This window comes from Primulina huaijiensis, chromosome 5 (genome assembly GCF_012295235.1).
Source record: "Primulina huaijiensis isolate GDHJ02 chromosome 5, ASM1229523v2, whole genome shotgun sequence".
Lineage (NCBI taxonomy): Eukaryota > Viridiplantae > Streptophyta > Magnoliopsida > Lamiales > Gesneriaceae > Primulina > Primulina huaijiensis.
In genome coordinates, this window is record NC_133310.1 from 17,957,264 (window position 1) to 17,983,767 (window position 26,504).

General features: G+C 35.5%; 1 protein-coding gene across 1 annotated transcript; it reads right to left on the reverse strand.

Moving 5' to 3' along the window:
• Nucleotides 1-21,945: 21,945 nt before the first annotated feature.
• LOC140977884 (uncharacterized) lies at nucleotides 21,946-22,253 on the reverse strand. The gene has a single exon (XM_073442609.1). The coding sequence runs from the start codon at nucleotides 22,159-22,161 to the stop codon at nucleotides 21,955-21,957; it is 207 nt and encodes a 68-aa protein (XP_073298710.1). The 5' UTR covers nucleotides 22,162-22,253; the 3' UTR covers nucleotides 21,946-21,954.
• Between the last annotated feature and the right edge of the window lie 4,251 nt (nucleotides 22,254-26,504).

Consider the following 26,504-nt stretch of genomic DNA (forward strand, 5'->3'; position numbering starts at 1 on the left):
TATTTCTTTCCGAAGCATTAATTGGTAGATACGACCATCTGTAAAGACGTCTACCCACTCAGCTATATGCAAGTGCTCTCGCACTCTCTTCAGTTTGGCCACTAGGCTAGGAGTAATAGCTTCTCCAGAATCATAAAAAAGTTTCAGCCCCTGAAGCTCTTCCCAGTAGTCAAGAATTGCGTGAAATACTTCATCTTCCATAGTAGATTTTCGAATCTCTAGAGCGGATTCCTTAAAGGCTTCGGTCATACTCGGAGTTTTCGAACTACTTGCACCAGCCATTGTGTTTCCTGGATGAGAGTTTGTTAGTACGATTGAAAAGTGGGTGAATGACTATGTATAGGAGGAAGAATCTAATCACAGCCGTTGATCTATAAATGCACAAACGTCTAGGATACGTTTTTGGAAATGGGGCCAAGAGGTGAAAAGACGTGTACGGTTATCAAGGCGTCAGACTTATCCACTTCTCGAAATGCGAAACGTCTTTTAGGCGGGAATTCATGCTATGACACGTGTCATCGTGGTAATAGCGACAGGGCCCAAGAATGTTAAACAATAAGTTATTATGAACCCAGGGGACAGGAGGTCTCAGCATTTCATCTCATCTATGGGATATTTGAAGACTCCAATTTTATGCACTATTAATTATCTTGGACTGATCGGGACAGCGAGTCAAGCTCTAGCCCGACTATTTTAGGGATGGGTGGTGATACCCCCATAAGGATCCGGGTCGTTGATGACCCGGACACTATCAAGAGCCCGAGCACTACATATTTCCCAAGTATTCTTCGAACAGCCCGGTCTCCTGCGTAATCATCGCCCGAGCTCTCATATAAGTACCCGGGTAATCAATTGCCCGAGCCACCTCGAGAATTGAACCACACTCGAGTATGATTGATACAGGACGTCTAATCTGTCAGAACAACTTGGGCTTGGAGTGTCCTAGAAGTCATCAGAAGATAGGGTATGGGCAGCCGACTTGCCATACATAGTAGGTAGCACTGGAATCGAGGTACCTACCTCATCTTCTACTATAAATAGCAGGTATTAATGTCATTTACGGATTCTGAAATCTTTGAACTCTTAAGCATTATACATATTTTCTCCCAAATATTGCTTGTGTTCATCTTCAACCTGCTGACTTAAGCATCGGAGTGGCCACGCCGGACACCCCTCCGGCGCCCATTCACGAGTTCTTTTCATTGTTTGCAGGTGCTATTGAAGCCATTATCTTCACTCAAATTCCCTAAAAACTATAAATTATTGATTTGACCCGTTGGAGCTTCTTACCCGGCTCATCCATTTCAACGAAGTCACATCATTGTAAAATACCCAAACTTTAACCTCACATATGAACCCTTAACCATCAACATAAACAACAAACTTTTTCCTTAAAATTCCTTTTATAAAAACACATTTAATTTTAAGATATGTGACTTAGCAATTTCCTCGAGTTAACATTCATAGTCTTTCGATGGATTATACAAGGATTCGGGTTTGGCAGAGCAACACCGATCCGAAGGCCAAGATCAAAGTCAATAGGTTTGGTAGTGCAACATTGATCCGAAGATCGACGTCCAAAGCCCGTAATCAGTCATGACTTCACCACAAATCATCAAAATCTTAAAAATAAATGCATACTGATAACAAAAACATGTTGTGTGCAAAATTTGTTTTAGCCATTTTTTTAAAGAATCTCTATACGCATCAATTTTTCTTTCTTTCTAAATAGCCCTTTCCTTTTTAAAATAATTCCCCATATCGATCTTCACATATATACATGATGTTGCTGAAATCCGGGATGGCAACCGGGAGGTCGGATCTTCACTTGGGGATCTCAGATCGGACCTTCGAAATCTTGAAGCACAAACAAGAACATTAGAAGGGGTCAAAAGGTTGTTCCGGCGTAGCTCCTCCGACGTTCAAGTCAGAGAATAGAAAACAGAGAGAATAATGTGTGTGTAGAGTGAGTGAGTATATGAATGAATAAACGATAAATGAAACCTGATATTTATAGGAGAAAAATAGAGTTCTGATTTGGTAGATTTAGATCCCCAGAATCTGGTGCAAGATTTGGTTAAATCGTAATGGGCCTTACTCTTTTGGGCTTGATTTTTGTGGGCTACCCTTTGAAATCCGAATAGAGGCTCTTCGGGGTATGAGCCCGGCTAGAATCTAGGTCCTATTGGAGCTCGGCAATAACACTTCCAATCGACACGATTCCACGATACGGGAGGTCGGCTCGGAAACTCTTGGGAGGTCGGCATGGGAGGTCGGCATGGGAGGTCGGCTGGCATGACCTCCCAAAAAGCTTCAGAGCAATGAGGTGACCTTACGTTATGTTGCGTCATGAATCTGACCTCCCGATTTTTCCGAACGTTGGGTCATTAACTGTCTGGGCTACCGAGAATGGGCCGGACCCACACTCAGGTCCGGGGGTATCAATACACTTACGGATATATAGTTCATTTTAAAAAATAATTCATTCTGAAATTTTTAACGGGGAACACATCCATCACATCGTGAGGATTCGGGGCACTACTCGATGATACGAGGAGGGCTGGCATCGAGCTCGAGCCACTACTAGCTCATATATGCGGGCAGCACCTGTAGCCATATGCGTGAATCGCCCGTGCTTAAGGCTCCTAGATCGCCTGCACTTCAAGTTACGCTCTGCACCCTCGGCTCTTGCTAACCTCGCACGACTAACCGCCTATTTATGCACCAGGCAGTATGCCACAAATTAGGGTTGATTCGCACTCGTTAAATTGATCGATCGGGATCTTGGGCAAGATGCATTAGTGTGGGGTGCGCGCACCTTGTGCGCAGCAACTCAAACCCGTAGCTCCATGTCCGATCATCCCTCGGTAGTGCGACCCTTCCTTCGAGCATCATGTCCGCTTCCCAAGCTTCACGACCTGCACGCTCTCATCCGTTTCACGCACGCAACAGCCCTCACCAACTCACCCACGCAACATCACACATATGCAGTTACACGACACACACTGCCAGATCACAAGCAACACACTCGCACCATATGTATACACGATCACATACACATGCAGACACTTTTACACATCTACATATATATACACTGGACTCACAGACCATGACATGATGGGAAATCCTTACAACCGTGACACGAAGCCAATATAATTTCATAGATTCACTTAAAACTTTAACATATCATGGAAACGTATTAGGAATTCATCGAGTCAAGAAACACATAAAACTTGACTTGTTTTGTAGCGTAGATGGTTCGAAAACAACCCTATTGCCTGGAAGATACGCCGATCACACTTGAAAATTGTAGAGAACTGAAGACCTTGCTCTCCTCCTTGAACCCTATCTGTTGAACGATTTCTCTTCTCTCTTGGACTTTTATGTGAAAACGTTTTGTGGGAGGTGAGGGTTTTCTATTTATTTTATTTTTTTCAGACTTTGAAAGTGTTAATTCAACATTTAAAAGTACTAAAAGATTTTATAAAAGTCCCGAAAAGTTTCTAATTAAATTACTTTTAAAATTTCTAGCTAAGAAAATTGCTAGATAACTCTCAAAAGTTCCTTTTTATTAAAAATCAATGTGCTGAAATTTTAACCCATGAATTAATAAAAATCAAATATTTTCTTTCTCACGAAAATATTAAGATTACTGATTTACCTCAAGCATTTTTCTTGTAGATTCTAAAAATAAATTTTTTTCATACTCGATTATCATCCCCCGGGAGTGTAATATTCTTGTCACACATTAATTGAAAATGAAAGTTTAAATTATTTATAAGTGCTTACAATAGACTACAAGTTAAGTACTATTTTTTGTAAAATGATGACGAATACGAAGTAATTTATATAAGAGCATATTGTGTAGTTGTGCATATACAAGTCTGGGCCCGGGGTCTGACAAAATGTTATCAAAGACAGTCACTAACAGGAACACTGAAAAATAAATGTTATACATGGCAAAATACTACGTGAATGAGAGTCATCTATTGAACTTCTGGTTCAAAATGCTACATCACGAGAGCCAACTCTTGAACCTGTAGGAGCCATCTCTAGATTCTCGGCGCTGATGGATCGAAAGGCAGGCCACAACGAGAACATCAAATTCTGAAAGATTGATGGTTGTGATACTCTTGTCCAACATTAGTTGAAAATGAAAATTCAAAATGATTTATCAGGGATTATAATAGACCCATATAGCAACTTAAGTTAAATATATTCGTAATGCGAGGTCGAATACAAAGTAGCCCCTATATGGATTGTTGTATACAAAATATCTACCAATATTCGAAAGATAATGTAATGAAAATTGGATATCTAACACAAAAGACTTCAAATACACTAGCGGATATGTATTGACAAAAGGTGGAGGAGCGGTGTCATGAAAATATTTTAAGAAAACATGTATATATAGCTCGATCCACTAAGGAATCCAAGTTTATTGTTTTAGATAAAGCTGGAGAAGAAGCTGGCTGACTGAGAAATTTCTTAGATGAGATTCTTTTTTGGAATAAGTGAGTGCCTTCTATTATGATTCACTATTATAGTCAATCAGCAATAGGAAGAAAATAAAGTAGTTTGTACAATGGTAAGTCTTAACATACCCATCAAAGATAATGTCATAAGGCAATTTGATCTTAAATGAGATTATTTAATTGAATATGTGAATCAAAACAAAAACATAGAGGATCCATTTACTAAAGAAATAAATCGAAATTAAATGTAAAAATTTTTAAGTTGAATGAGCTTAAAACTCAGAAAAATAAAATTTTTATAATGGTAACCTGACCGTGAGAATTGAAGATCCTAAGACCTTGGTTTAATGGGACAACTAAGTTATAAATATTAGATTGAGTACTTGGAACTTCGCCGGCTCATTCCTATAACATTTAAGTATAAAATACTTGCAACATGTGGTGATATTAATTTTCATTTTAATGATTCCTTTATATAAAAGTTGGAGTATGACACAATCTAGATAGGAGATAACTTATATAAGTACGAAGTATGACCACTTCGATAAAAACACTTGTGAATCTAATATATGGTCCAGGAACGAAATGGAGACAACATGAGAACAAAATATGTTTATAACTATTTATATAAATATTGTTGACTTGGTTTACATAAAGGTTAACTAGTTCAAGATATCGCGTCACTAACCACAAGTAAATCTGATAGTATCTTACTAAAAAAGATTCAAAACCACAAACTACCTATCTTAATGCAATAATAAGTCACAAGAACTTTCAGATGAGTCTGTATACATGCGCTAATTTTATTATGTGAAAGATTGTTGGAAATTGAATGAAATGAAATTAAGAATTATCCCACTTTGAAAATCAAACCAAGTTAACTCATTTTTATTAAGGCCAAATGTGGACTTTGGGTTTTGACCCAATTATTTTTTTCTTGGACAAAATTATTTGGAGATTATATTTATTATTTTAGAAAATTAATTTCTCAATAAATATAGTAAATCTACCACGTGAGAAGCACCCATTCGGACCAAAAAGTACACTAGAAAAATTCACCCTTTCGGTACATGTGCGTCTGCCAAGAACAATTGCGTCTTTTATCAATACAGTCGTGTCCCTTGGCCTTCGTTTCCACAAAAAGGTTGTGTACCTTTGTAGTTATCGAAGGAAAATATTAATTCTTAATTTTATTCCTTAACTTAAAATTATTTCTTCCTAAGTTGATTTGATTTGGTATAATATCTTATGAGATTTGCGCCTTTCTAGATAATGAGATAATTAAGCTAATATTATCATGATATGTTATTAATTTTTAAAAGGAGTTTCTAATAAAACTCTTACTTTCTTTGTGCAATATGTTTCCTTGTGGAGAGAAACCCTAGGAGAGAGAAGATCTATAAATAAGAGAAACAAGGACATTGCTACGGTTCTCTCCCTAGATAATACATATACGCACTTGTGCACGTCGTGGATTTTCAGAGAAAAACATTCCTCAAGGGACGTTCAGTTTTGAAGAGTGCTGTTGCTCGTGCTGCCGTGATTGTTGGAGACATCTCAGAAAACACGTGTGAAAGTGTTGTCTGAAGAGTGTTTCGTTGCTCCAGTTTTTGGCTTCACGTTTTTGCTTTCTTAATTGCGTTTTAGTATTGTTCGTTGTTTTTAGAAAGCGTTTGTTTCCTCAAACTGTTGAGGAAATTGAGTTTAATTAAGAACACTAGTGATTGGTATTGTAAACGTTTTAATTTTCTAGTGATTAATTTTTGCCATGAGGCACTTCACAAGTATTTATACTTGTGCAAATCTGATTTCGTCCATTCTATTTATTTAAATTCAATTTGTGTTTCAACCTAATATTCCGCCGCATGTTGTCTTAAATGTTATAACATTTGACACAACACTTAATTCTGATAAAACACAAATTTACAAGCTTATACTGCTACTGGTATATTTACTACATCTGTCAAGCAATATTCCTTTCAAGTGGTATCAGAGCTTATCTTGATATACTAAGTGCTGATTCTGGTTTTTGTTTTGTTTGACAGAATTAATCAAATGGATACATCCCTTGCAAACACGGCACTTCGACCACCAATCTTAGATGGAACCAACTACAGCCTATGGAATGTCAAAATCAGGTATTACATAAAATCCATAGATGAACGAGCATGGCGGTGTGTCATCAATGGATGGACTCTACCAAAAAGGGTAGACGAAGATGGTGACAGCTTGATAAAACCGAAAAGTGGTTGGACTACCGAGGAAGTGCAGGTCTCGAATTACAACTCGAAAGCACTGAATGCGATCTTCTCTTCAGTTGACATGAACATGTTCAGCTTGATTACTAACTGCACTTCTGCCAAAGATGCATGGGAAATCCTTCAAAGACATTGTGAAGGTTTTAAAAGTGTGCGACGAACTAGACTAAGGATGCTTACTTCCAATTTCGAGATGATGAAGATGGAAGAATCAGAAAATATACTGGACTATGATCATCGTCTACGAGAAATTGCTAATTAAGCATTCAGCCTTGGAGACCCCATCTCCAATGAACGATTAGTTAGCAAGGTTCTTCGTTCTTTGCCTGAAAGATTCAACATAAAAATTTGTGCAATAGATGAGGCTAAGGACACGAGTCAGGTGGCTTTGGAAGATCTTATCACTTCACTTCGCACCTTCGAGATGAATGTAGATATGCAGAAAAAAGACAAAGGTAAGATGATTGCCTTCCAAGTATCAAATAACTCTTACAATGATCTACTTCAAATATCCCAAGAGGTTAATGAGTCAGATCTTTGTGAGGATTCTATCGCCTACATCACAAAGAAATTTGGGGACTATTTGAAATGGATCGGAGACAAGAAGAAGACTGAACAACCATCACGGTTTCCAAGTCTTCCAGCACCTGTAAGGCCACAAAATTTTTCTGCCAAGCAACAATTTCATCCAAGGAATGAAGTAAAGGGACAATTTAATTCGAAAAAGTATGACTCGGTGCAATGCAGAGAGTGCAATGGTTTTGGTCACTATGCTAACGAATGTGCTAACATATTACGAAAGAATAAAGGCTATAATGTCTCACTAAGCGATGAAGAATCTGATGAGGAGGAGAAAACCACTGATGAAGATAATCACACCTCTTTGACTGCACTGTTGACAAAAAATAGATGGCTACAAGTGAATCTTTTAGGTGTTGCCCTAGGTGTTGCCACTCCTGAACGCAACACGTGCGCAAAAACAATATGTTTAATATCTACATCTTCTTAAAATTCAGGTGTAGATGATGAGTTGGAAGCTGATGATGAAGAAATCACTCTTGAGAGTGTACAAAAGCTTTATAAGGAGTTGTATGCTGATTGCACCAAAAGAAACAAGCTTAAATCAACTCTCATGAAGGAGAACACCGAACTAAAAGTTGTGGTTGCTAAACTTGAAATAATCCTGAGCAAAAAGGACTTGGAACTAGGCAAGACAAAGGATGAGCTTCAAAAGGCAACTAAAACCTTGTCCAACTTCAATTCGAGCACATCCAAGCATGAATCTATACTCTTGATGGGAAGAGATGATAAGGCTTAGGTTTCAAAGACAGTGTGTTTGAAATTGGTGAAACTTCAAAATCAATAGTCTTTGTGAAAGGAAAAAGTGACACATCATCACAGTCACAATCCACGTCTATCAAAAGTACGCCTCCAAAAAGACAACATGTTGCACATGTTCCTAAGAAAAGAAAACTCATGTACGTATGTCATTACTGCTTGAAGCCTGGTCATATCAGGCCATATTGTTTTGAACTCAAGGATGACCGCATAAATCAAAAGACAAGCCAGATGTTGCCCCAAATATTGCACAACACTTTCTGCAACACCTCCAACCGTGGACATACAGTAAGACAAATTTGGGTACCAAAGGTAAAAACTCACTGTAATGTTGTCTATACATCTTTAAAAACCAACACTGCAGGTCACTGGTACTTTGATAGTGGGAGCTCACGCCATATGACAGGATCACGAGAACATCTCACTAATTATGTTGATCAAAAAGGTGGTAGAGTAACCTATGGAGGGGGAGCTAAATGAGGATTGTTGGAAAGGGAATATTGAATGTTGAAAGACTACCAAAGATCCACAATGTGCTTCATGTTGAAGGATTAAATTTGAATTTGATTAGCATATGCAAATTGTGTGATGAAAATTTGAATGTCAAGTTTAAACATACTTGTGAAGTTTTAGATGAAACTAACTTGTGTATTATGACAAGTACTAGGTCTTCGGATAACTGCTACCAAATAGGTGAAGAATTTTCATGCAATTGTGCACAAGTTAGTGAACTCGACCTTTGGCACCAAAAACTCGGTCATATAAATTTCAAAACCTTGAAAAACTTGTGTAAGTACGATGTAGTACTAGGTATGTCTAATCTCTCTTCTGGTATACCTTATGTGTGCGGAGATTGTCAAAAAGGAAAACAGACTCGTGTGTCACATCCAGTGTTGTCATCATCTGGGACAACACGCTGTCTGGAGTTACTTCACGTGGATCTTATGGGTCCTATGGAAGTCGAAAGCTTTGGAAGCAAGAAGTATTCTTTTGTATGTGTTGATGACTTCTCACGATTTTCGTGGGTAAGTTTTATTAGGGAGAAATCAAACACTTTTGACATCTTTAAACAATTGGTCACAAGAAGCACAAACCTCCATAATTTGACGGTGAGAAGGATCAGGACTGATCATGGAAGGAATTTGAAAATTCTTCATTCTCATCGTTTTGTGACAGGAAAGGAATCTCACATGAGTATTCAGCACCAAAAACCCTACAGCAAAATGGCATTGCCGAACTCAAAAACAGGACATTGCAAGAAATGGCTAGGGTGATGCTAGCTTCGAAGAATATCTCAAAGCGTTTTTGGGCAGAAGCACTTAACACAGCTTGTCATATTTCAAACATGGTGTATTTAAGAAATGGTTCAACCATGACTTCTTATGAAACCATGACTTCTTATGAAATAATCATGGGAAAGAATCCTAATCTGAAATACTTTCATGTTTTTTGTTGTGTTTTTTACACTTTGAATGATAGGGATCAACTTGCAAAATTTGACTCAAAAAGTGATAAATGTTTGTTTTTGGGATATGCCACTAATAGTCGAGCTTATCGCTTTAATTTACAGACAATGACTATTATGGAATCCATTAATGTTGTTTTGATGAGTGTGCAGATCTGAAAAATAAAACAGCTGAAGATGATGTGGAAGATCTTCTGGAAATTCCCATCATACTGGCAAATGCAGGTGTTGCCCCAGATTTTGCAACATCTAGCACAACACGTGACACTGAAATCACTGAATCTGAGGACGAAACGAACAGAGATAATGATGCAGTAGATGATGGACCGAATATTCCAAGTAAAACTCAGAAAAACCATCTATTATCTCAAATAATCGGAAATATGCGAGAAGATGTCCAAACTTGAAAGAAAGAAAAAGTGAATTACCGAAAGATGACTGAAATTATATGCATGAGCTCTATGTACTCACAGGTTAGATTTTCATGTTTTAAATCCAATTTCGAACCAAAAAATGTTGATGAGGCTTTGAAAGATGAATTTTGGATTAATGTTATGCATGATGAGCTTGAGAAATTTGTTCGAAATGATGTGTGGAACTTGGTTCCATCTCTTGACCATGGTAATATAATTGGTACTAGATGGATTTTTAAAAACAAAACTGATGAGTCAGGAAACATCATTCGAAATAAAGCAAGGTTGGTTGCTCTACGATACACACAGGTTGTGGGGTTTGACTTCGATGAGACCTTTGCTCATGTTGTCCGTATTGAGTCCGTCAGACTGTTGCTAGCTATTGCATGCTACATGAAAATCAGACTTTTTCAAATAGATGTCAAAAGTGAGTTTTTAAATGGGATTTTGAGTGAAGAAGTGTATGTTAGACAACCTAAGGGTTTTGAGGATCCACATCATTTGGATCATGTCTACAAATTGAAGAAGGCACTTTATGGGTTGAAGCAAGCACCACGTTCGTGGTATGGAAGACTGACAGAATATCTACTTGAAATTGGCTTCAAACGAGGTGAGGTAGACAAAACTCTTTTTATTCAGAAATCCAAAGGTGATATTCTTATTTGTCAAGTCTATGTTGATGATATAATCTTTGGCTCTTCATCACAAAAGCATGCTGATGATTTTGTTGAGTGCATGTCATCTACTTTTGAAATGAGCACGGTAGGTGAGTTGAGTTTCTTTCTTGGTTTACAAATTAAACAAGTGCATGATGACATCTTTCTCTGTCAAAGTAAGTATGCAAAAAATTTGGTTAAGAAATTTGCAAATGAGAACTCCTATAGGCTCGAATGAAAAATCGTACAAAGATAATGTTGTCGAAAATGTTGACAAAACTTTATACCACATCATCATAGGTATCCTTCTATATTTGACAGCCATTCGACCTGAAATCATGTTTAGTGTATGCTTGTGTGCTAGATACCAAGCCAATCCTAAAATATCCCATTTAAAAGCTGTTAAGCGTATTTTACGTTACATAGCTGGCACAATTGAATTAGGATTATGGTACACTCAAGAAACCAACTCGAATTTAGTAGGTTTTTCTGATGCTGATTAGGCTGGTGATTTAGATGATAGAAAAAATACATCTGGAGGTTGTTTTTATCTTGGAAATAATTTGATCTCATGGCATAGTAGAAAACAGAATTGTGTTTCACTGTCAACTGCTGAATCTGAATATGTGGTAGCTGGAAGTTGTTGTTCTCAACTCCTATGGATGAATCAAATGATAGAAGACTATGGATTTAAGAGTGAAACTATAATTGTGTACTGTGATAATTCTAGTGCAATCAATATTTCGAAAAATCCAGTACCACACTCTCGAACTAAACACATTGACATTAGACACCACTTTATTCGAGATATAGTAGAGAAAGGATTGATTCGAATTGAATCTGTCGGTACAAATAACCACCTGACTGACATATTCACAAAAACATTAGATTTTGAGAGATTCTCCAACCTTAGGAAATCTCTCATTATGTGTTCTACCTGATCATTCATAGATGTTGTCCCCGATGTTACAACATCTCGGACAACACCTAACATGCATGTGCATTTCTCGGACTTAGGCATTCTGCATTACATTCATACTGTGATATGTTGTGTTGAACTATGTTGCATAACTTTCTGATACACTAACAATTCCGTGTTAATTTTAAAACTTCACACCCAGACATGTGAACTCAGTCAAAAAAGATTTAAAGAATGGTCACTTAACTTCAATTGATGTGACAAGTAACCCAAGAAAAACTAAAAAACAATAAATTAAAAGCTTTGGATCTGTGTCAGAAGGAAAGATGGAAAAAGCTATCTAAAAGAGCCCAATGAAGGCTGTACTTTTAGTATGGAAGCTATCCCCTCTGAAATTAACACAGAAGTGGAGGAAAATGGAAAAAGCTACCTAGAAGAGTCCAATAAAGACCGTTCTTCTAGTATGAGAGCTACCACTTCTATGTTCTGAAAGTTTTTAAGTCACTAAGTGTGAAGAAAAATTAAAATTGTTTCTCTGGAAATGTGTGTGTTGTCGGAAGATGTTGCCAACATTTGATACAACACTTCATCTGTAAACATATCTCATATTCGTTTTCATGATTTCTATTTCTGTTACATTCTGTTATTAGGCATAAATAGGACATGCATAAACATGATATTGTGAATATTGTTGTGTCATGAGGAAATGAGTATTTCAACTAAGAAACTTCGATGAAAATTCAGATTCTATGAAAAATTGAATCTGTGTAATCTTTGATGTTTGGGTGGAGTTAAATTCGATGTCGGTTTTTAATACTGGAAATTACTTTGAAACTTATTGGCCTAAATTATCTCAGTAATTCTTTTTGAAAAACTGTTACATTCTTCACATTGCCGTTATTTTCTTACCGTTGGGAGCAAATCAATGGACTGAATTGTTCTGATTTTTTTTACCGTTACACTGTGCTTGCATAATTATCACTCTGTTTCACACCGCTTCATTTCTTATCATCCGAAAATCTTTATTCATTTTCCCTCTGTGAAATTTCTTCCTTCTTTCCGAAATTCTTCGCGATTCTCCTCTTTACTTGCAATTTAATTTGTATCAATGGCAGGAAAGACTTACGATACACATGACATTCGAAGTGAGATGGGTCATGCAAAGGATGTTGCCCCAACTCCCGCAACATCTGATGAAACACCCACTGCTCCACATCTACAGATCATCCCCGCTGTTCTAACACGAGAACCTTTGGAGGCCGGTCATTGCTCCAGAAGAGCCAGGGAATCCAGCAGACCTCGGAAATCCTCCAATTTTTAGGTTTCCCGAACCACCACAACCACCGGTAAGACGATCAAAAAGACAGGCTGGGTATAACCCTGATCTCACACCTGGCATGCGATTTCGCTATAAGGGCCAGCCCTCCACTCGCCCGTCTCTTATTGATCTAGCCGAAACCTCAGGAGATGATTCAGATGACGGGGACTAAGAATTAGTTGCTCGCAAAAAACCCGCACCACGGGTTACTGCAAAGTCTTCCTCCTCGTCATGTGGTAAGGAAGACTTGCACCCCTCTGATACAACCACACAAGCTGCACCACAGGAACATTCCTCGTCTGAAGAGGATGAAGTATCCTTGGCCTAGTTCATGGACTCCTTGAGAAAGGCCAAACACTCTGCCCCTGCATCCACTGCTCAGTCACCGGATGCAAAGCCCAATCCTGAGAAGTTGCAAGAATCTGATGACAACAGCCTCACTGGGTCTACTTATTCCTCCTCAAAGAGCAAAACTAATTTGATGGAAGAAGGGTCTGAAGCCTCCTCTGATACAGAAAATGTTGTGACAGATGTTGAGGACACTGCTGACAACACGGACCTCAGTGGCTATGACTTGGGCACTGCCTTCTCTACCAAATTCTACACTGAGCACGCAGTTGCTCAGTGGCATCTTTATGTGCACGTGACTTTATGGAAGAAAAGAACGTCGATGTTGATACCTTTGCAAGACATAATTTGCTCACCTTTCTGAAACACTGCTCCATGCTATCCACAGTCTCAGCTGTCACTCCGTTCAGTAGAAGACATGTGCTGGAATTCTACTCCAATCTATCACATGGAGTAGGTGATGAAAGATATGCTAAATATGGGAAAGTTTTTGTTCGCAAAAAAATCTATGAGTTCAGTCCTGCAGCAATCAACTCCAAGTATCAGACTTCTACAGAGGATGATGATGGACTTGCTCTTGATATACATATGGTCACCGCCATACTCACAGGGGGCCTATTAACTCAATTCCCAGCCCATCCTCAGCGCCTGTCTGCCGCCAATCTCACTTCATTTGACCCAGTGCTTCATAAGCTGGCTATCCGCAATACAACACCATCCACCAATACCACCATTGTCACTAGACACCAAGCACTGGTGCTATACTCCATTGGAACAAACGGAGTCTTTAACTTTGGAAAGCTTGTGTTCAACAGAGTGCTTCAATATGCTGATGGTGGTCTCAAGGCGTCGAATCTACCATTTCCCATTCTGATATATGGGATGCTGATCTCACAAGAATTTATTAGGAATATAGATGAGCAACTATCTGACATTGGTGATGTAATGTACCATACTTTTGAACTATTTTAAAATTTGCGGAAAAATAAAAAATTTCATAAATACCAGTAAGCTTTCAATCTTTGATCATAAACGAACTGTCCAACCGAAAATATTTGCAAAAGAGTGAACATAACTAAAGTTACTAAGGAAAAATTCTTGTTTAAACATTGTAATCAAAACGTGAAATCAGAGTATTTTGAACATTTCATAAGAACTTAAAATATGGCAGTCCTCAGGTTTAGCCTCCCACTCAGTCCAAGCCAGCTCACTAGTCCCCACTTCTCGTCTCTTCAAACTCATCCTCACCTGCATCGATCAAATCTAGTGAGTCTAAAGACTCAACATATATAAACTGGAAGTAACAAGTAATACGTAATAAAATCACATGCAACTTTAAAATAGAACGTACATACTTGAACTTTAACATGCATACATAAGCTTGAACATACGTACATATCATAGACGTGCCATCAACATAAAATTTTTCTTAAACATGCTTGCAAACTTGTACATACATAAAAATCATCATTTTACGTAGAGGCATGATTCAAAGCAAGTGACTCATACATAAATACGTCTGATCAGACTAAACCACAGTACTGGGTTGACAGGGAAGATTTACTGCCACATACATGAGATCCCTATTCATAATTTAACGGGTGGATTGGTCCCTGGTCATACTTTACCGTTTTCCAATCATGATCTAAACCCGTCCATAATTTAACGGGGTGGATTGGTCCCTGGTCATACTTTACCGCTTTACAATCCTATACATAATTTGGTCACAACACATTTAGCATACCTCAAAAACTTAAAAGTATTTTCTTGCACGTCGAACATACTTACTTGGCTTTGAGGGATTCGTTGGATCTCGCTTGGGGCCACTGCTGCACATACTAACACGAATTCCAACACTTAACTTGCATAACTTAGACGTAGGTATTCGTGCTCAGCACCAAATTAAATAAATATCTTAGGACATTCTAGATCACTCGGGACTTGACCTCAATTAATCGTCGTACTAAACCATGATATAAAACCCCAAAGCAAAAAATATAATTTTTCCCAAAATCTCGAGTACACGGACCCCGGGCCCAGGTCTGGCTATGGGTCCGTGTAGGTTCTGTAAATTCATACCCGAAAAGAAGTAAGGACACGGACCCCGTGCCTCGGAAAGTGACACTTTGGAAGAAACAAAGGCACGGACCCCGTGCCAGGGTCCGTGTACCCACTGTGAACGTAAACCAACGGAAATTCTGTGCTTGTGACTTAATCTCTCTAACTCGATCATCCCGACCATGAATCGACACCTCGAGACCCATCTAGGATACTATAGCACTGACTCCAGCCTATACAATTGTCTCAAAACAACCACGCATCACAAGTAACACAATAAACCCGTGAACACGACTTTTGACCACAAAATGATTTTTATGACTACTAACTCTTCCAAGTGCAAAAAGACGCGAAACGAAACGTCAATAACCATCCCAGCATCATTAACGACACACCTAAATACAGCAGTGATCACTCGTCGATCTCCAACGAAGCCTGCAACAATAAAACTTCAAGAACACATCAATAGCATATATTTCAGAAAAACACGGTTTGAGCAGTCCCACGAAATCGGTCATAGCTCACTCAATATTTGTCCACATATTTCAAATTGTATATCAAATCAAAGGTATCAAAAATTTCTACATTTCACATGTTGAAAGTTTTCCCAAAATCTCGACCGAAAAATCGCAGTAATTCGAAATACAGTAAAAAAGAAATTCTGAGATCTAAAAACGTTGCATAAATTGATCAAACAATTTTCTGCTCAAACCATTTACATCCCACATGAATTTTCTCTCATAAAAACATCACAACACATAATATGACTAGATCGACGAAGGAAAAACAATATATACGTGCCTTTTGATGTTAAAATTTACCAAACCGACGACACCGACGCTGGAAGGAAGCGAGGGACGATCCAGGACGAACGTGGCGCGATTTTCTTTGAAGAAAACTCAACGAAACCTTGCTGGAAAATCAGAGGAAGGGCGGCTGCTGTTCTAGGCCAAGAACCCTAGGTTTTCTCTTTTAAAAGAAACAAAATCTGAATTGAATTATGTGTGTGTGTGTGTTGTGTCGTGTAAGTGTGTGTAAAATGGGTGTGTGCGTGAGTTTAGTGGTGTAATTTAGGGAAATAAATTGCTTAATTATTAATTAGCAAGCTAATTAAAATAATTACCCCTTCTAACCTAATAAGATCCCTTAATTTAGAAATAAAGTGTACAAGTGCTAATTCTTTAAAAACTTTAAAATCATAAAATCACCTAATAATTAAATTAGGCTTTAAAAATACTAAAAACTTATAAATCATTTAAAAATGCCTCAATCCTAACTTAAAATAAATTACCACGTTTTAAAATCGCCAAAAATCGTCACCGGTCTCTTTTCCTCGACCATGCATCGAATAATCGCCTGAAACATGAAACTCGAGAAATATTTTAACGTGTATCACATAAACATAAATAATTTAAAATAATGCATTTTCATAAAACATGCATCACTAAAATCATTTTAAAATTAAATAAATGATTGGAATTTACGTGTACTTATTTTGGCTCTACATGTGAAACATTCAAGATTGCTCCTCCATTTTTAAAAGGCAATCGAAAGATTGATCTTCCCTAGTCTGAGTCTCCTACTGCACCTCCTGTCTCTGGGACCTCTCCAAGATCAACTGTCACTCCTCAAAGCAAGCCTGACACTCCCAAGTCCACGGACTTCATACTGCTCACTACAGATGAAATTCAGGCTCAAATTGATCATGCGCTTACCAAGATCATTCAAGCTAAATCTGACATAACTTATTATGGAAATCTTGTGGCCAACTACATACTGCTTTTGGAGGTAGGAGTCTTTTCTGGACAAAAAAAGGGAGGAGAAGATCAAACTAAAACTACTCAAGCTGGTCCATCAGGGACCAAGGCCAATAATAAGGATCTTGCTGATGAAGAGCTTGCTGATAAAGAGGAGGATGATTGAAATTGTTTCTCTTGTGTTCCTTTTAATGTTTATTTGGTTTGTTATCATGGTCCTTATGTTTCACTGAGATATCAAAAAGTTTTTGCAGGTGTTGTTCCGAATGTTGTCAACACTACTAACAACACTCTTGCTAACTGTATTGCATTCAGGGGGAGAAAAATTATCTAACTCAAGGGGAGTTGACTTGAGCTAACTAGGATAAATTGGTTTGATCTCATTTTGTCCAGAAAGGCAAAAAGGAGGAGATTGAAGGGAAATATTAATTCTTAATTTTATTCCTTAACTTAAAAGATTTCCCTAATATTATTTCTTCCTAAGTTGATTTGATTTGGTATAATATCTTATGAGATTTTGCCTTTCTAGATAATGAGATAATTAAGCTAATATTATCATGATATTGTATTAATGTTTAAAAGGAGTTTGTTTCTAATAAAACTCTTACTTTCCTTGTGCAATATGTTTCCTTGTGGAGATAAACCCTAGGAGAGAGAAGGTCTATAACTAACAGAAACAAGGACATTGCTACGGTTCTCTCCCTAGATCATACATACACGCACTTGTGCACGTCGTGGATTTTCAGAGGAAAAAAATTCCTCAAGGGACGTGCAGTTTTGAAGAGTGATGTTGCTCGTGCTGTCGTGATTATTGGAGATATTTCAGACAACATGTGTGCAAGTATTGTCTGAATAGTGTTTCGTTGCTCCAGTTTTTGGCTTCACGTTTTTGCTTTCTTAATTGCGCTCTAGTATTGTTCTTTGTTTTTAGAAAGCGTTTGTTTCCTCAAAGTGTTGAGGAAATTGAATTTAATTAAGATCACTTGTGATTGGTTTTATAAACGTTTTAATTTTCTAGTGATTAATTTTTGCCTTGAGGCAAATACTTGTGGAAATTTAATTTCGTCCGTTCTATTTATTTAAAGTCAATTTGTGTTTCAAACTAATATTCCGCTGCATGTTGTCTTAAATGTTGTAACATTTGACACAACACTTAATTCTGATAAAACACAAATTTACAAGCTTATACTGCTACTGGTATATTTACTTACATCTGTCAAGCAACATTCCTTTCAGTTATAATGATCCCTTTATCTGCATTCATGACGAAAAATTATTATTTTTCTGCCTTTAAAGTGATTAGCATATTGATGTTACGAGATTTGTTATGTTATATTCTCTTGATTAAAAGTCGTCATATCTTAGGGGACTATTGCCATCTAAACTGTAAACACTGTGATATAGACAATTTCGTCTTACGGAGAAAGTATTAAATTCTTGACTCGACTTTACCTACGGTATTGCTGCATTGTTCCAGCGTATGAAAAAATTACCAAACATTTATTTCAGGTTCGTTTTTCACATTGGTAATATTTATGCATGCATTTGGAAACAATTTGTGATTGCTAGGTGTTAAGATTAGAATTTGGACATAACTCAACCCCAAAAGCTAACTCAAGGGGGAGGATTGTCCAAGTCTATATATGTAATTCCCAGGTTATTTATCCAACCAATGTGGGACAACTAACACTAAGAAATGGTGACAATTTAACTATTGAAAACTAAACTTAGCGTTTGAAACAAAAATAATATCGTGCATATAAGATAGATCAGTAGATTTTCAAATGTTCATGTTGAATTTGAAAAGGGTAGCTGAAGGCTGTACCAATATCCATCATATTAAATAGATACAGCTAGCACAAATATTACAGCTATCATTAATTTTATCAATTTTCTTTTTGTTTGTTTGTGTGTGTGTGTGTGTGTGTGTGTGTGTGTGTGTGAGAGTTGTCTGACTCAAAACCAACACAACTTACTCTGAAGTCACGTAGTACAGCTGCATAACAATGTCATCTAGGTATATCTATTATTTTTACTTTTTTTCAACATGTCATTTAATTTGTACTATTTTATCCAAAAATCGTGACATTACTATTAAGGGTCAAAATTAATTATTTTAAAATATTATTTATAAATTCGAATAAGTTTTTTTAAAAAAAATTTGCAAAAAAATAAAATAATAACCAATTCTACTCATTTATCATTTACATGCTTGCAAGGCCGATCTTAATAATTTTGGGTCTGAGTCTGACTCTTTTTTAAAAAAGTATCTCAATTGTTTATTCATATTTTTTTTTGTTCCATAACAAATTTTTCGAATTAAATCAATATATAAAAAATAAACGAATAAAAAGACCAAACATGTCCAAAATGATCACTAAAAAACAATCCACCTTATAGAGCTGATCTAGCCATTTTGCCGAACAGATTGTAGACAACAGATGGAATTGTCAGATAGAATAGCAATACTACTGGTCTACTGCTATGATACAAAATTTTATTTCTCTATGAAGCAAAACAATGTTGTACGAGGAAATAAAAAAGGAAAACACACCGCCAAAAATAATCAGATACGGTAAAGAACATAGCAGAAGATTCGTTATAATCTAGAAAGATTGAGAAACATCATGGTTTAGATTTTCTATGGAATTCACTATTAATCGAACTACACCAAATGAATCTCAATTCCAAGCGCGGCTGTGCCGCTTGCTTGCGACAAGAAGCGGTGGCGAATGTTTTTTCAACAAATTCTCTGTTGTTAAATATTTCATACGAACTAATAGTGTTTGGGCATGAGCATTGCGCGAGTTAAAAAATAGAATCAAAAATATTTTGTCCACTAATTAAACGTTGAGTAGGCAGAGCAATTTTTTTTCTTTTAAGTGGGTTAAGAATTAAGAAATACTAGTTACTTTGTACACGCAATGTGTGTGTACAGTCTTTTTTATCATTATCGATGGACTAAAGTAAATTTGTCAAATTATGGAGGGACTAAATTGATGTTTGAATTGTTGAAATAAAAAAAATAAAAATAAAAGTGTGTGTTGAAATTTTAAAACAAAAAACAAAATTATAATATTAATATCATATAAAGGTAAAGTTGGAAGAAAATGTCAGTATCCTTTCTATATAGTTACTAGCTATTATAATATTCGTATTTTTAATAATATAATTTTGAATATTGGAACATGTGGAATAAAGTCTGAAGAAGACAATGACTTTGTTATGAAAAAACCCTAAAAATAATATTTTTATGTTGGAAAAACATATACTATTATATATAATAAATTTTTCAAAAAATTATAGGCTCCATAAAATAAATGGGTTTGAGGTCAAGGCAAAAACTTGTGTGAGACGGTCTCACAGGTCGTATTTTGTGAGGCGGATCTCTTATTTGGGTCATCCATGAAAAATTATTACTTTTTATGCTAAAATATTATTTTTTATTGTGAATATCGGTAGGGTTGACCCGTATTACAGATAAAGATTCTTGAGACCGTCTCACAGAAAACCTACTCTTGAGTCATTAGACTCTCATACCTCTACCTGCGTGCTTGTAAGTTGAAACATCGCTAAAGCATTTTAGGTCATGTTCTTAGGATGAAGGAGCTTACGTGAATTAGACTAATGTTGTTGATAAATAAATTAGGACAAAATCGATAGACACACACACACACACACACACACACACACATTAATTCGTTCAAGGGTTTGCCACGAATTACGGTATGCTTTAATAAAATTAGGACGCCAAACTTACATTTTTGTTTCTTTTTTTGAAGAAAATTATATTTAAGTTGTATCATGGGAGTAATATGCATGCAAAGGTCATGTTTAACTTATCAATTTTTTTTTTTGAAAAAATTAAGTTATCAACTAAGAACATTAAAATGTGAAGGGATAAAAAAAAAACTATATTATTCGAACCATCCCAATAAAGCGTGCAAATTACTTACAAGATTTCCATAAATAGGTATAACTAATATGGTATTTTGTTACCAAATTAGAATGTAATAATAATTAAATAAAAAATTGTAAAGAAGAATTTTCCTAAGCTTTTGCTAACTTGAGACCTTGACATTTCGTTAGTAGTCAAATATTATTCAGTCGTGTATATATTTATAATTTTGTTATGATGTATACATCCGAGGTTAGTACCGATGAGACGACATATATGTATTAATTAGATATAAAATTTTGATAAATTTCATCATATCTAATAAAAATATATCACCTCATCCGTACTCAAAGCTCAACATAGTAAAATTGTGTGTCACATATTGCTCAACCACCATACATTTTCTCTAGCGTTGGACCACTTGTTGATGCTTAAACATACATTCATGTTTCATTTCCGCGAGTCATTTAATTCCTCCAACCACTCAATCTTTAATTTACAATTATTTTTATGTAGAGAACTTCAAATTTATAGCAACTTCATACAAATCGCCCCCACCCCCACCAGGACACCTATTTTTAGCTGTAACATAGCTAAATAATTAAAGTCATCTAATTTATGAATTGTCTACTTTTTTGGGCTAATAATACCTTATGAATTACCATGTTTACTATTTCAAATTATTATAATATTTATTTTTAGCTGTAACATAGCTAAATAATTAAAGTCATCTAATATTTTTTTTAGGAATTTATCACGTGTTTGGATTTTTCATACACATGACCTTGATTATATATATATATCATTGCTTAAAATAAATATATAATAAATAAGACATTTATCTAATTTCAAAGAGAAGAAGTAGAAGACAAGCAAAACAATAAAGTTATATATATATATCATTGCTTAAAATAAATATATAATAAATAAGACATTTATCTAATTTCAAAGAGAAGAAGTAGAAGACAAGCAAAACAATAAAGTTAAAATAACCCAATAAATAAAAATATAACGATTTCCATGCTAATACAAAGTNATATTTAAAAATAGTTTACTGGTACGACCTTAACATGGCACCACAAAAGGTGCAAATAAGAGCCCTCCAAGTTCTCCAGTAGAATGGCACATAGCAGAACCTGGTGGCCGTCTTCATGTCCGCAACACTGGCGCCGCCGCCGCACCGTGAACATATTCCGGCGGCGGGCTTGCTCCGTCTGACCTTCTTCGTTTGATCAACAAGAAAACAGAAGCACACCATTTATTTTTTCTGCTATTAAATTTCTGAAGAAGATGGATAGTGAGAGGATTACTTCTGCGAGAGAGAGCTTTTGTTTGGTGATGTTTCATAAAGAGGAGGGTATTTTATAGGCACGAAGGTAGATATGTTCTTTAAATGTCTTACTTGATAAAGTTTTTATTTATTTTTAAATTAATCAGCGTACAGAAAATAAATATTATTATATTCTCAAATTATTTTGGGAGAATTAGAAAAAAAAATCTCAAATCAAAACATAACTGGTCATTTATTCTCTGAACTTTAAAAAATTTGTTTAGACTTCATAACCATGTCAAAAAGGAAAAAAATATCCTTACATTTATTATTTATTTATAACTGAGCTAGAAATGATATCAAAGTCGATGTAACATTATTTTAAAAATACAATTAAAAATTATGGATTCGAACCTATGTTCGAGATTAAATAATTACATGAATTATTTCAATTTTCCAAAATATTTACAAGAAGATCTAACTAATGTTAGATATCAAGAGCAAAAAGAAACTCATCAGAATCATAAGATAAATTTATGATTCAAATTAATATTCACTGATTCATATAAACTCTCCGATAATTTTGGAGAGATCCAAAAGACGATACAGAAATATGACAATCAGCAATACTATATATCACATAAATTGAGGAAATTCTTGAAAAATTAAATGATATTCAAACAAGAATTCAAACTCTAGAACAACAATCAAGTTATAGTAAAAAAATATCGGAAAAAAGGTTATCAACATCCTTTGGTACTGAACCCTTATTACATCGGGAATGCCAAATTAATATCAAAACATTTAACTGATGGAGAGGATTTATTTAGATGATCCGCATGTTCTTGCAGAGTCATTTGCAAATTTCAAGATTGTAGATCTAAAAATACACAACTGGGGATAGTGAACAACTCTTAGTTATCGTAATACAAGAACACCAAGGAAAAGTGTGGGATCTTATGACACAAACATTGGAGAAACCCAAAATGATTTACAGATTGGTACAGAAGAACACCCAGGGGGAACCAAGTCAAAGATAAGCAAATTCTCTTGCACCAACTCCCTATGAAAAATATGTTTTGAACCTATATATCTTTATGTGGTTATACTTAACCTTGTTGTACTGGACTTAAAAGCTAGATAAGATCTCATAGATGATTGGACATCGGCTTCGAGAATCGCATGATGAACACTTTATTTTAACAGAGAATGATTCATTAAACTCTTATAAATAAGTCTTATGAGATCAATTAAAATTGAATGAGACATGATTTCGGTAGAAATCAAAGAGTCAGTCCTAGTCAGAGAATCTCTCAGTGAGATAGCCGAAAGAATTACTACCCTATTTAAAACACAATTTTTAGAGGTAAACTATTTTAACAGTCAAGACACAGAGAAGAAAAATAAATATATTCAAGCTATGTATAGTGTTAAACTATATATTATGTTATTCATTAAATATATATGAAATTCAGGGGTCGAAAAAAATATAGCAATACAACTTTTCTTCGCCAAAATGTAAAGTCTCTGGAGAGAAATGTTAATTAGAGAATATGTCCTGAGCAATACAGATACTTTGGCACAAAGTGCCTCTTTTCTCAAAGAAAAATTGGTAGAATGATGTCATATGACAGCATTACAAAATAATTACAAATGATTAAAGGTATTAATAAACATACTCTTTTATGTTGTAAAGAAAATGATCTTCTAACATTCATTGAAAGTAAGCTCACAAAGGCAGAAAATGAAGACCTTTAGAACTCATCCTTATGCCATAAGTGAAATTAGTTCTTGGAAACCAAGAACAATATTGTAGAGTAAAAAGTCAGATCTTACAAATCTAGACAGAGAAGTGGACCATCAAGAAGTAAGATGTCATCCCAAGCATCAAACTCATCTGGAAACACGTGAAGAACATCAACAAAGAAAACTTTCAGAAGAGCTCAAACCCGAGCTAGTGAAAGTTTAAAAATTGTAATTGTTGGACGTGTCGAACAAAAAGTTATATTTCGATCAACTGTCCAGAAAATGACATAAAAGGAAGAAAACACTTCGAACCAACTTCAGATATTAAGAAACATTTTATTATCAAGATCTTATTCAAGTATACAAATTTGAAGATATTCCTTCAGACGAGTGAATATATGAAGAAGTCTTAAATAAGGAAGAATATGATGGAACATAATCTGAATCTAAATAAAGACGAGGTATTTCGATATGAAACATATGAAGACATGTCTGGTTTCTATAGCCAGACAATAATATCTCAGAACATGATCCAAAATCCTTGCCTACAGAGATAGGAAAAATTTCTCTACATGGCAAGTAGAAAAATTCTTAGGAAATATTGGCGTCAGAAACATAAAGCATTATCTAATCTATAAAATTTTCAAAAGAAAAATGACAATCTCAATGGAACTTACAGAAAATCAAATGGAGATGCAATTAATTCCTTGTGAAGAAATCAAGGAGGAATTGCAAAAACTCAAGATAAAAGTAGCACGAACCATGTCCTGAATTAATATCGGAGCAATCCAGATTATGATAAAAGCTAAAGGAATAGAGTCACCTATTGGCATTGTTATATGAGATAAACAAATGACTAATATTCAAAATTCAATATTGGGAACAATATCAGAGAATCTATACGCAAAAAAATTGTAGGAGTAATTTACTCACGCTCAGCCTACAATCTAGCTGATCGAGATTTTAGCCGATGAGTTTATTGAAATATCAGAAATATTTGGAAAAGTTTATTGAATAAAAACTTACATATTTCAAAAGAAAGAAAATTGGCAATCATATTTTCAAAAGAGGTTACTTAAATACGTTATATACATGATTACTTGAGAAGAAATATGGAAGTAGCATTTATTTCTCTTCAAGTGGCATGTGGGTGTCAACTGTCAAACCAAACAATTTGAGATTTGCTTCTTTAATTTTTCTCATGGGCGTTTCAGTTTGGAGTACGAACTTTTTGTTCTCATCGTTTTCTTATTAAATTTTCAATATTTTTTTCTTTTATTTGTGTGACGGGCGTGATTTATTCAAAACAATATAATTTTTAATAATTAAATTCTTTGTTTCCAAACAACCCTTTTTGACTCATATCAAATTTTAAAATATCGATTTGATGATATAGGTTGGTGACTTATAGATCATTTGACACCAAATTCATAAGTTTGAGATGATGTCTCGGGTTCGAGACTTAATTAAATATAGCCTTCCCGTTCACAAATGCTATTTGATTATCCACATCTCTCTCATGGTTTTTCATGGGTCCGTTGCAGGCTAATTTTGGTTGATCCTGGTATTAATACGTTCTGGGGAAGATGGGCCTCAACTTGGGCCATCTTTTCCTTCAAAACCACGACAAGCTTGTCTTTACCATATTAGGTTGCTGTCTTTACCATATTAGGTTGTCAACAGCACTACACATTTGCATCGAACAATTTATTTGTGGACTTTTGTAACACTTTTTTTATGTCAAAAATTTTATTCAACTTCAGGCAATGTGGTGGTGCTAGCCTAGTTCTATTTGATACATTTTTTTAAAATAACTGGAAATTGAAGATTAGACAGTTCAATTTCTTAAATTAGATTAATTAGTCACCATCGGTTAGAGTGAATTTTGGGAAAGACTAGGGACGTAAACGATACGAGTTTAACAGAATCAGGTTAGAGTTTGACTCGTTTAAGTTATATATAGGCTCGAGCTTGGCTCGTTTTAAAATTATTAAACTCGCCAAAAGCTCGAGTTTAGCTCATTAATAGCTCGTTTATCATGTTCCACAAATTTGGATTGAGCTCGGCTCATTAAACAAGCTTGTTTCGAGCTCTTTGAGCATTCTTAACCAAAAAGTCAACTAAGGTATGATAATTTTAAGGGGGTAGACTTCTAATTTTATAGCATTTCAATCACTTTACTATACACTTGAACTTATGCGTGGGACAATACAAGTTATATTGTACGCTCAAGGCTCAAAAAACTAGTCAAGCTAACATACTCGCGAGTTTACGACTCGAAATGAAAAGGCCGTGATTCAAACCATGGTGACAACAAACCCTTCCCCATGATGTGCTCAATTGAGTTATATTATCACCATCAATAATGACTTATAGTAAACTTAGGACAAGGTGTTGTATATGTGTAAGTCGAAGCACTAATAATAAGTGAAATAAAATCATTGCCTCTCATAAATTGAGATGTAGTAAATAAACTATATTTGATGTCGAACATGGATCTTTTTATAATTTGGGAGTTCAATATTGTCCTTTTAGTAATAATTCTTTGACTTGTTGCCAAAATCTTATAAATTGCATGGTACTTG